At 40.1% G+C, this 11917-nt stretch overlaps 1 protein-coding gene across 3 annotated transcripts; it reads left to right on the top strand.

Annotated features, from left to right (window-relative positions):
• Positions 1–3071: 3071 nt before the first annotated feature.
• Positions 3072–10364, top strand: cchcr1 (coiled-coil alpha-helical rod protein 1). 3 transcript variants are annotated; one of them, XM_005472008.3, is made up of 20 exons: positions 3073–3420; positions 3681–3969; positions 4053–4220; positions 4344–4461; positions 4695–4889; positions 5097–5260; positions 5367–5481; positions 5658–5768; positions 5902–5922; positions 6953–7096; positions 7197–7307; positions 7585–7691; positions 7808–7920; positions 8010–8082; positions 8678–8796; positions 8908–9096; positions 9392–9493; positions 9658–9803; positions 9878–10025; positions 10131–10364. In XM_005472008.3, exons 1-20 carry the CDS (start codon positions 3351–3353, stop codon positions 10259–10261), a joined length of 2634 nt encoding a protein of 877 aa, XP_005472065.1. In that variant the 5' UTR covers positions 3073–3350; the 3' UTR covers positions 10262–10364. The 3 variants fall into 3 exon arrangements, with proteins under 3 accessions (XP_025766807.1, XP_005472065.1, XP_005472066.1); XM_005472009.3 differs by lacking the exon at positions 5902–5922 and having other exon boundaries at positions 3074–3420; XM_025911022.1 differs by lacking the exons at positions 9878–10025; positions 10131–10364 and having other exon boundaries at positions 3072–3420; positions 9605–9730.
• Positions 10365–11917: the final 1553 nt, after the last annotated feature.

Below are 11917 nucleotides of genomic sequence, written 5' to 3'. Positions count from 1 at the left end.
ACAGGTGCTAGGAAACTAGTCTATGACAGGTAAGGTGGAAAAATATATCTTCCAAAAAACCCAGATCATTCCAGTAATTGTTTTTTGTTTTTCTCTAGCTTGCTGACTTTCTGTTTAAGCACCTGTATGTGGGGAATTGGGCTTATGCTTTTGTTGCATTCAGTGGTTAAACTAAATCTAAAAATATGAACATCACACTAGAATCTGTCCCAACGATACAGATGAGTTATGAGGCAAAGTCTGGGCAGTTGCTGACAGGGCAGACATATTCCCCCACATATCCTTTTTTTTTTTTTTTTTTTTTTTAATAATGCCCAGTGGTCACAGCTATGATGCACAGCTGAGGGATCATTTCTAGACTTCTTGGAGAGAGATGCTGCCCAGTGTAGTGTGCTTCAAGCTGGGTTGCAAATGAAAGCTTTTTAAAGAAATGAAAATATTTTGCATATATGTTGGTTCCCATGCAGGGAACAATACCTGTTTATTACAACGAGTTTCAAATTCATCTGACCACATGAGCAGAGTACTATTGGTTATCAAAGGACAAAAACATTGTAAATCTAACAGTCGCCATTTATTCAATTTTAGCGTTATTTGCCTAACTCAGTCAAAAAAAGCCAGAAATAAATCTACCAGGTCATTTCTTAGTGACCTCTCTAGCCTGAAGTCATCCTACAGCTGGCCTGATAGACCCACATCTTCTTTTTAATCAGTGTTGCCTGACCCTGTGGTTCCAGGTCTGGGTCACACACTCATCTGTCAGCTCCTGCGTAAGATTTGTAAGGCTGCCAGATGGGTTAGGAATGGTCCTGCTTAAGTTGCTTTCAGAAAAGGCAGAGAAATGCTGACCTGACAGTATCTGTATGTACACAGCTGGCAATGCCCTTGTGGTAAGAAAAACAGGTCACTGTCACTGAAGCAGACAGACACATCCACCTGGGAGGGTAAAAGTATGAAATGCCCTGACTAATGAGGAACCAGTTTTTCACAAATGGAGATCTGAGCATTTTAACCAAAAATTTGGGTCGGTCAGTTTAAAATCTAAAATACTGGGAAAATTATAGACCAGTATGGGATTCATGTGACACTCTGATATAATAAAAACAAACATGGTTATCTGAATGATCCATATGAACAACGGCTGAATTCAAACTGAAGAGCGAGGGCTCTAATCAGAAAAGCAAGTCTGCAGAGGTTGGAGAGTTGGCTCAGTGCTGTGGTTGAAATGGGGTTCTCTGTAGGTTCTGCTTGTTCTACAGTTTACCTAACAGAACTGAAGAGTGAACAAAAAGCAGACCTCTTCACCATTGCTTCAAGAGCCCTGCTAGAGCCAAACAAGGAACATTTTAGTCTGGACCCAGATCAATTTGCTGCCTGCCTTTATCAAAATGTCCTTTATAGCTTTCATGTACTACGTGTTTGATGCTCTGCAGGTGGTCAATGCTCACCTTGATTATAGAAACAAAGCTTACATACTAATTCTCTCTCTCCCTTTTGCTTTTTGATAAAGGTGAGTATTGTCTTTCTTTTTTGATTCCCTTTGCCCTTCTCAATCCATCTTCCCCTCTGCGATGTTCCTCAGGACCTATGCTGCAGTGCCCGCCTTGTGGTAAGAAGATACAATATCGGCATGTCCAAACAATGCACATCACTCCTGCTGGACTCCCCTATCCACCCCTTCACCACATTAAGGATATTATACAAGATGAACACTATCATGTTGTACTGACATTCCCTGTCTTTCTCGGTGATGTACCATATCATCTTGCATTTATTTGTGATCATTTATGGAAATGAATCAACCTAAAAGGTCTCTGTGTTGCTCAAAAATGCCATAAATAGATGATATAAAACTTTAATGAACCCCAGGGGGAAAGTGGGTCATAGCAGCAACAGAAAACAGGATATACTGTAGGAAACAGCAAATACAAATGTTTGCTGCAGACACCCGGGGAAAATAATACAACGGGATACGTGAAATATGCTGGTTATCATGACTGTTAGATAGATAATATTAGACAGGATTTTATCTGGAGGTGGCCACATGTGTACAGTTTGTGGATTTAAATCACAAATGTTGTGTGTGCAAAATGTGCATCACTGGAGGAAAGTAACTCATGAGTAATCTACAAAAATTTGCAAGTGCTTCATCTGAATTATATAAGGATACTAATGATTTTACAGTTGTGGGTAAAATATTTATAGACGCCCCTCAACCCCCAAAAATTCTGTTACGTAACCAAATGATCACCAATTGCTATTCAGACCTGCACTTATGAACCTGCTCAGAGTGCCCTTTTCTGCAAGGCCGGCTATATTATGCAGAAATGATGTGGCTGTCAGACACCCCTGGGTGTTCTTGAGGTGAGGGAGTCCCAGGCAAAGAAGGAATGTTGTAATTTTAGGTTATCACCTCATTAAGTGCATTTACATGAGACCCTTTACCACTAATTATCTAAATGATATCCCTTTACATCTAGATAATGCCTGAATATAAATGGCTCACGTAACCACCTCCAAAAGAATGGAATGACACAGACTAATGATTTATTTAACTTATAAATATTTCTCCTATAATAAATATGATAATGTGTGTTTCTTATTGTTGAAACTTGTGGTTTCTGCACAAAGGGACAGGAAAGCTCATATATCATATTGTTTTCATAATTTTTACATTTACTATGTTTTTCTAACTAGTGTCTGTTTTCATCTAAATAAAATATTTTCGAATTTAAATTTGCCCAGAAGGACAGTTAATTTAGTCCTCAGTGCCCCCTCTTCTCAACATATGCTACCCATCACAGAATACCTTCTGTGCTCCACCCACAGATGGTGCTATCATTTCAGGATTACGCCCTGAATTTGGTCTATCAGGAGAGCTCTTCCAGTAGACGCTGCAAACGCTGCACTGAAACGCATACAAACAGGCGGCAATGCAGGGTTACGATTTAGGGGATATTTAAAGGCAGTTTACGTGAAATAAGAACTCCTGCGAGACTATAATTAGGGAAATGAAAACCCAAATACATTTTTACGCTCCTTCCAATTTCCCATGATGCACTTTGGCGTTTCAGTATGTAACAGTTATGCTTAAATAAACCATTTAATTTGTTGAATTTCATATGCATAGATATATGATACATCGAAACTTTAACATGTGGGTTATTTGAACGGAAAATAACGACTGATACGACCAAAAATTGCCCAAACCGAGAGCTCTGAATGTTGCTGTTGTACCCGTAACTAAGGCAACGGTGAAGAATGACGTGACTCGCGGGAGAACAAACGCTAAACGCACCACAGCAGTCGTGTACTGTTTCCTTCCTGTGTGGTGGCAATAGTTATTCAACATGGAGAGACAAACTTTAGGGAAGGAGAGGCTGATAGTGCCCACTGATTTCACCTCACCAGCACTTCCGAGTAAGTTGCTCCTAAATTCTTGTAAAGGTTGAGCTAAATAAACTGTTAATTAGCAAATGTTAGCTTACAGTGCAGCCCACTTGGCGCTTACATTAACTCATGTTTAACAAGTAAAAGTGATTTTATTCTTCAGGAAGCTGCCATGTTTATCTTTAGTGAACTTAGCATAACAAAGGCTTGTTTGCGAACATGGGGAACCTTATATTGGATTAGAGTAGCTAATGCATGCAAACACATAGACACTGTTTTATTTTATGAAGGGGAGACTCCGGAGGACCTCATACCGCCATCGCATTTTGCATCAAGTGCCCATTCTGCTGGAACAAACAGATGTGTTCAAATGCCGGCGACACAGCCACCCATCTCCTGGATAAACCAAGGCATGATATCAGTACCATCATCAGGGGAACCAAGTCCTGCCAATCCATGGCTTGCCATCAATCAGGCCCAACAGGAAATCTTGGAGCTGAGGAAGGAAAATCAGAGGATCTTGATGCTACAAGGAGACAGCATAAGGACCCCTGATTATCGTTCAGATTGTAGAGCCAGGTATATCCACTACATGTTTTATATGGTCTGTCACTTGGGTGGCAATATGGACATATTAATGTGGTCTCTTTCCTTTTATGCAGATCAAAAGACAGAGGAGATAATTGGTCTCGATGGGAATCAGAGTGGCGACTGGAGGCAGAAAAGCACAAGGCTGAAGCAGAGAGGTTAAAGGGGCAGGTGGAGGCACTAAAGGAGATTGCAGAAAGATGCAGGGAAGAGGTCAGAGACAAAGACAACACCCTTAGCAGGTAAGAGATGTGCTTGTGTCATTATGTGACATCTCCGCACATTTAGTATGTAACCTCACATTATGGAGGTCAGCAAATAATGGTTTTGAACAAGCTTAACTTGGAATAACCTTTGCACAACAGACACAGCCATGAGATGGAAGCAATACATACGGATCTATCCAAGGCTAAGTCTGAACTCAGCCAAATCAGAGAGGAGCTCAGTTTCTGCAGCGCACAGAAGGAAAAAATAAGCTCACAGGTAATGATGTTTACTGACAAAACATTTCATTTCGACACTCTTGTAGACATACATCACCTGAGAGTTACTGGCATTTTCTAACTTATTTTGGCAGTTTGCAGTTAAATTTGTTTTTGTACAGTTTTGTGATCCCAATAAAACCTTTTAGTCACCTTTAATTTAACACGTTTCACAATAATAAGGTTAATAAAGTCTGCTTTTTCTGTTTGTAATATGTCTGTTTTTTCTCACAGCTTGAAAGACTGAAAGCAGAGTCTGATGAGGAAATTACAAGGCTGAGGAGAGATGCTGAAAGGAGCAAAGAAGAATCCCGGGAGCTTGCTTTGAAGGTTGAAATGGGCAGGTTGCAGGCTGAAGAGGAAGCCAAACAACAGACTCTCAGACTATTAGAGCAACTAGAGGAATTTCAGAACAACAAGGAGGTGGAGGTGTGTTTAACTGATCATAAACATTGTACTTGGGTGACCTCCTTTAGGATTAAGGGCCTTAATGCAACAACCACTAAGTATCTCTAAGCAGAACTCTGAGCAGTTCCTTTCACTCTGACTTTGCAAGTAATGCGAGAATGTGTAATTGAAGATGAATAAGTCATTATGTCCCTATTTGTCTGTGTCTTAAACTTTCCTAATTTTCAGCTGCAACAGTTGAATGCATCCCATCATGCAGAGTTGGATGCAGCACAAAAAACAAATGGTGAACTACAGGACCGACTTCAGTCAGTGACCTCAGAACTGCTGCAGCTAAAGAACACTCTGATGGAAGTATCTACTGAGAGAAATGGACTAAAAGAACATTTAAGGTGCTTCATTCAATCTAAATCGGAACAGAACTAAAGCATTTAAAGCACTCTGTAGTCACTGTTTTGTGTGTGTGTGGTGGGGGGCATGTTGTTGTTTATTTTTCAGCCAAATGGGACAAGCTTTTGAGACACAGTCTGCTACATTGCAAAGCCTCAGAAATTACATCGGCCAGCTTGCACCAGAGAAAGGAGAGAGGGAACGATTAAATGAAGCTGTTGAGGTAGAGGCAATATAAACAGTATTGATCGTAATGAGCATACTGCAAAGTAACTGCATGGGACTTTCAAATGTTCTTTTCACTAGGGTAAAGGAAGAACAGTAAAATATGAATGAGTTAATGTACAAATTATATAATTAACTCTAATTGTGTGTAATTTAATCTTGTCCATTTTGCAGAGGCTGAACAAAGAGAAAGCTGCTCTTCAGACAACTGCAGAGCTTTTGACAGTCAGGCTTAACTCTGTGAATGAGATACTCGCCCTCCAAGAAGAGAAAATGGTGAAAAAGGTGAGTGGTTTTTTTCTTTCTTTCTAAATTTACATAGCAAAACATGATACAAAACTGTGTTTAAAACATCTGGTGATCAGCAGCAGTCCAATGTGAAACCAGCAGATGCCTATGATTTTGTGTTTTCTCTAAGGATGTTTGCGGACCACGTAAGGTAAGAAATGTCAAACTGAATATACATCACAGACCACATTGAGTAAGCTGGACTAGTGAAACACACCTTTCTTTCTGTGTATATACATTTAACTACACATGTAATATCTGAGATATCCTAATGAGAAGAAAGGGCCATTTTTGTACATAATAAAGAAATGCTGCTGTAGTAGATTAAAGAAATCTGTTAGCACAACTCTTTGGGTTTAAATTGAAAGAAATAAAAGTGTAAAATTACAGAGAATTACACTTTTTTATCGGTCTTAAGTTAACTCACTTGGGTGCTCACTTCACATATGCGTATACTGAGTAGCGCTGCAGGAGACTGAGATATGATAACAGTTGGTAGAGATAGGTAATTATAGTAAACCGCTTAGTTTGTTTTTGGAGGCTACGTCCTCTGTGATGCTCTGTTATTACACAGTACTTTGGAAAGGTTTAGCCTAGTTTAGATGTTGAGATTCTTACGTGTCATGGAATATCATCTGGAAGGGGTTTGGTCAGTCCCAGATTATTTACCTTGCTGTATGTGACAGCAGCTTCAAACATGCAGTCAGATTCCTATATCATGATTGGCACGACCTCCTAAAAGAGATGGTATGGTATGGCCTGGCCTGGCCCTTACGGAGCCATTTCTCAACATCACCGAGTCAGTCTGGCATTATATGAAGAGACATGAGCAACTGAAAGAGCCTAGATCCACAGAAGGTCTTCAGTACACAAATGCATTTAGAAAATTGGTGCTGTTTTGGATGCAAATTATTATTATTTTTCATTGGGCTCTTTGTAAAGTTGACTGATATAAAAACTACTATATTGTCCATTGATAAACATTGTCAGTTTACCTTTAGTACCCAGATCCTTTGTGCAGTATTACATTGTGGGAAAGAGAGAAGAAAACTCCTCATTTCAAGATGTAGTGCTTTAGAAAACATCAAGGCTAATTTGAAAACAATTATGCATGCTCATGTGGTGTGTGCACTGAAGTGTATGTGTGTATTTGTGTCTCCCATATGTGTGTGTTTCCACAGACATCGATGGATCCACTTGTGAAGAAAGGATCCGAAGGCCTTCAAGTGCTTCAGCTGTGGAGAGAGAAAGTGTTCAAGTTGTGTGTCCAGCTTCGCTCAAAGGACATCGAGATAAGAGGAGAAAAGGAAAAACTGATTTCAAAAGTATGAAAACGGCTATTATTTTCCTATACCACACAGTACAGGTAATTCCAGCGTATTTAAAACTGTGTTCAATGTGGGACTGCAATGATGTGTGTTTTAGGTCAGATTTGCAGAGCAGCAGCTGCAGCAGGAGCAGCACAGAGCTAGCGTGCTCCAACACAGCCTACATGACAGGATCGCTGAGCTGGACCTCGAGAGGGTGGAAAAGGATGTTAGTACCAGGGCAACTGATGTGATTTACATGGCTGTCTGAAATTCTGATGATGCGTAATAAACTTCGGTCTGCCTAGGAAAGTGATAAATGCTCGTACATTTTTTACCACAGCAGATGATGCTGACTGCACCAAAACTTTGGTTCCCAGAGCCATTGAGGTTTAAAGGACAGCACCTGGGGAAAGACAATCTTAAAAACTAAGCACCGCATTAAAAACAGTAAAACAGATCTGTGAAAGATGCTCTGTTATATGTGGGAATGTTTTTCTTTCCAGGCACTGAAACAGGATTTGGCCAGTGTTCACAAGGAAAATGTTCAGTTGAAGTTACAGAGCCAGAAAGCAGAGGCTGAACTTAAAACCTTGACAGAGGCAGTGCAGAGGTAAAAAAATAAATAAATAGCAAAACTGAATTTGAGAGGATAAGGAAAGATGAGGAGACGTATTAGAAAAATAGAAATAGAATTCAAGACAGACATATATTGGCTGTGCCTTACAGATTCTGTCAGGCGTTTGAAAGCAAGGTGGCAGAAGTGGAGGCAGCTAAAGCAAGGCTCAACACTTTTACCCAGAGGCTGACATTTGCTAAAAGACGAGTGGAGACAGTCCAAGGTACAGATGTGTGTGTATATATATATGCTGATGGGTTAACAGCATAGCTAGAAGAACATAAAGAATTTATATCTGGTTTTGTTTTGCAGCTTTGGTCATGAGGAAGGCAGCCCTGCAGAAAGTTGAAAAGGCCTGTAAACAGCCAGATAAGGATGCTGAAAGGTACAGTTTATTTATTTATTTTTCAATGTGGGTGATTCTCTCTTTCACTTTCTTTCTGGATCATAGACATACACAAAATCATATCTGACTGAGGTCACGTGTCTTTTCACTAGGCTCTCCTCATTCTAGGCCAAGAGATAGCCTTTATAAGCGTCTTGTTCTTCCACTCACTTGCTCTTTTGGCTTTCGCATAAAAAGCTCATGTTCTACTATGGCAGCATGTTCTTGCGTTAGTAGACATAGTTGACATGAGATGCTGCTTTCATATGTGGTGAGATGCATGAACAATAAAGGAAATAAAATAAGTGCATGGAGGGAAGGGTTCGGAGTTTTGATTGTATGCTGGTATAGCGTGGCATACTGCATAATGATTTTATGGGACATATATAACAGGAGTCGCTAATGTGGTTGAAATAAGTGTTGTGAATAGCAGGTGTTGCTGTCTTATGCTGTCAGTGTATCTATACAAGATGATTATAATTCATGCAAAAAGTAACTTTCAGGCTGTTTAGCTTACTTTGTTATGCATCATGCAGAGCCTTCTCTACTTCTGCTTGTCTGTTTGCTGTACCATTTTATCTTTGTTGCCCTGCAGCATCAGAAACCTCCAGATAGAGCACAGTTTGGTGTGCGAAGAGAGAGACAGACTCACTAGAGAGCTCAAAAGAACCCCAGTGCTTATCGAGAACGCTCTCGCTGATCTGAAAGAGCAATGTGAGACCCCATACGGATCACAACACCCATTATAGTACATCGTCTGTTTGTCTGGTACATATCCACATTTCTGTAATGCATGTGTCTCTGCGCACTTTTTACCCTTCACAGATGAGAGTAAAGTTAGGCTACAGCAGCAGGAGCTGGAGCAGAGCTGGGTGGAGCTCGAGCAGGCTGTAGCCGGTAGAGAGGAGGCTGAGCAGAACCTGCAGCAGATCCAGGCCCAGCTGCAGGACACTAAGGTCACCCTGGAGAGAGTCCGCTGTGAGCTGCTCAGCCAGCAAGAGCAGAGTGAGCAGGGTGAGGCAGCTCGCTGTGCACCTTTCAGAAGGCCCTTCAGCTGAAAGCAGCTGTTCTCTGTGCCTAAAAGCGAACAATGCTGTGAGAGCGGTTAACCAAAAACAATAACGTTACAGACTGACCACGCACACAAACACTGTGTTGTAGTTTTTTATGTAGACTATAAAAATGTGCAAACATATACACTGAAACCTAATGCATCCCTGGAGTCACATAGAAGTATTGAACTCAGACTCTCTGTATGTCAAACACTGTACTGAGGAGTGGTGCATTTGTTTCCCCTACCCTGCTTCAGCCCTGCAGGAAAGAGTGTCTGAGATTGAGGAGCGGTGTTCTGAGAAGCTGAGAGAAATGGAGGCTCAAGTCAGCACAGTCAGGAAAGAGCACACCAAAGCAGGTAGTAAGATTAACTGTATGCTGCCTCAGTACACTGCAGGTTTACATATGGGAATGAAGTCATATCCTTAATGCAGACTTTGCTCTAATATGATTGGAATTGTTTACACAGTATATAGCAGCATATCCCTGTGGCTTTTGAGGCGTCTGTATCGTCTGTTGCAGTAATGACTTTGCGGGAGTTTGAGAGAGAGGCAGCAAAGAAACTGGAAGAGATGAAGCAAAGCCGAAATCCGGAGAGTGAAAACACAAAGAGGAAAGTCCAGCACAATCAACTGAAGGAGACAGTGAAGGACAAAAACCAACACTTGGTAAGATTTTATTATAGCAAAACACAGTCGTGGAGATTTTTGCTTCTGTGTCATTCGACCTGCATTTGTTCCAGGTCACGGTTGCCGATAGAGGGCTGATGAAGGAGCACCAGAGAGCTCAGGCAACAGCTCGGCAAAACTCTGCTGCTCCATGGAAACCTCGACAAAACGCTTCAGAATGGAGCTGTTCTGTAGGTGCACAAGTCCAACTACCTGCAGATGGTAAGAAATGTCTTAGTTTTGCATGCTCCACACAGTTTTTTTTGAAGTCCCAGCATTTACACAGACGTGACAGAGCTGACCAATGACCTGTCTGCATCCTGTCAGAGACACTTCTGTGTGTTTTGGAGGAGCTCCATACTCTCAGTGCTGCAGTGGTAAACAGCTCTGAGGACTCTGCGGAGGAGGAAGGACAGAGTGACAGTGTGGAACCATCCACTGGCAGTCTGCACAGCTGATACCTGAAGATGAGTCACTGCAGCCAGTAAACACACCTTTAAATTCTAACTGTTGGCAGTGTTGATAACATACAGCTCCTGGAAATCATTTGATTGAGACAAACCACTTAAAATCAGACATGTCACATTTGAACTAAGCAGATACTGTGTGTTACATGTAGAGTAATATAAATTTAAGGTTCTGTAATTCTTCGAGGATTCTGTGACCATCCAATGGTCCATTTTCTGAATAATCTAAATTTCTTGTCCTTGCAATAAAATAATAAATAAATAATAAAATATATTTTTAAGTGAAATCTGTGGTGTTTGATTTTGCAAGTAAAATTAGATATACATGGAGACTTTTTGACACGAGTCAGAGTTAAGTTTATAAAGCAGCTGTTTATATAATTGGTGCATCAGCCATATTTTTTTCTAATATGGATAACTGGAAAGATCTATAAGATTTTCACATTACAAAAAGTCAATATTTTCAATTTGAAGCTCCTTTATGGAGGTCAATTTTAAAATGGCTCTCAGTCATAGGACTGATGATGATAAACATCATGATGAGCCAGATAATTGTGCTATTTGTCATGTTGTCACGAGTGCTAATAAATTTTGCAGCAATACAAAGTTTCAAGCCTCTAGGTAAAAATACCTCACGGAAAACTGCGGGAGAGCGAAAATACTAATAATGTCTTGGCTTTTCTACTCTATTTTCCAAGATCATTGAAGACGTACGTTCCTGGAGAGGTGATTCATCATGGCAAGCAGAGGATGCATGCGTCAAACTTAAAATTTTAAGAAACTTAATAGTGGATGATTTGAAGTTGAGTCTTGCATTTATATTGAGGGCTCGTAAAGCAATATATAAGACGTGAGAACATTTAAATTCTTTTATTTTAAGCCTTTGATACAAAAGTCTTTAATGTAATCAATAACCCACAAATAAACCATACCATTACAATTTAAACTTATCCACCACTACTGATTCTAATCTTGGTCATAAGTTACGATTGCGATGTGTACTTTAGCTAATATCACTTCATATCAGGAGCAGCGACATCCCACTATCAGGGTAATACTAATAATTCTGAGCCATGTTAAACACAGGTGTAAGTTCTAACGCTTATCTCATGTCCTCATTTCCACTACAACACCAGAAGAGGGCGATGTTGTCAAAGATGAGAGCAGCACATATGCTGCGGTCCGCCACTGTTTGGGGGTTAATGTTAAAAAAAATTTAATTTCACCATCCATAAGAAATATTTCCAGAATAATTTAATGCTGTTTCTCAACAAATTTCAAACAACATAAGGGATCTGGGTTAAAACATTTAGAATAAATATTGCAGTATTGTTGCTTTTTCCCTTAAGCCTGGCAAAAAATTATTTTACTATTAGCAGCCTGGCTGAATATGTAATTATAGACAGGGGGGCAACTAAACAACACAGTGGGTGGCTAATAAATTAGGAAAGCACTGGAATACAAACAATAAATGAAATAAATTGAATAATACCAATAATTTAACAAGAAGAATAAACAAAGAATTTTCATGTTTGCAGAAATATCAACTGACATGAAAACAGTTTTTTTCTTCCCTAAAATCAGCTTCACTGATACTGGAAAGTGTTGCTGTGTGCTTGTGTATGAGAAATCCTGCATTTGCTTCTG

The sequence above is a fragment of the Oreochromis niloticus genome, linkage group LG10 (assembly GCF_001858045.2).
Source record: "Oreochromis niloticus isolate F11D_XX linkage group LG10, O_niloticus_UMD_NMBU, whole genome shotgun sequence".
In the NCBI taxonomy this organism is placed as follows: domain Eukaryota; kingdom Metazoa; phylum Chordata; class Actinopteri; order Cichliformes; family Cichlidae; genus Oreochromis; species Oreochromis niloticus.
Note: the sequence above shows the minus strand (reverse complement) of the source record. Positions and strands in the feature narration are given on the sequence as shown.

What these genes read in the sequence shown, in the direction of transcription:
- cchcr1 (XM_005472008.3), top strand. Translation starts at nt 3,351, where the DNA reads ATGGAGAGACAAACTTTAGGGAAGGAGAGGCTGATAGTGCCCACTGAT. An exon ending in AGGAAAAAATAAGCTCACAG is followed by an intron (nt 4,462 to 4,694) that starts GTAATGATGTTT and finishes TTTTTCTCACAG; the next exon opens with CTTGAAAGACTGAAAGCAGA. An exon ending in CCAGATAAGGATGCTGAAAG is followed by an intron (nt 8,083 to 8,677) that starts GTACAGTTTATT and finishes GTTGCCCTGCAG; the next exon opens with CATCAGAAACCTCCAGATAG.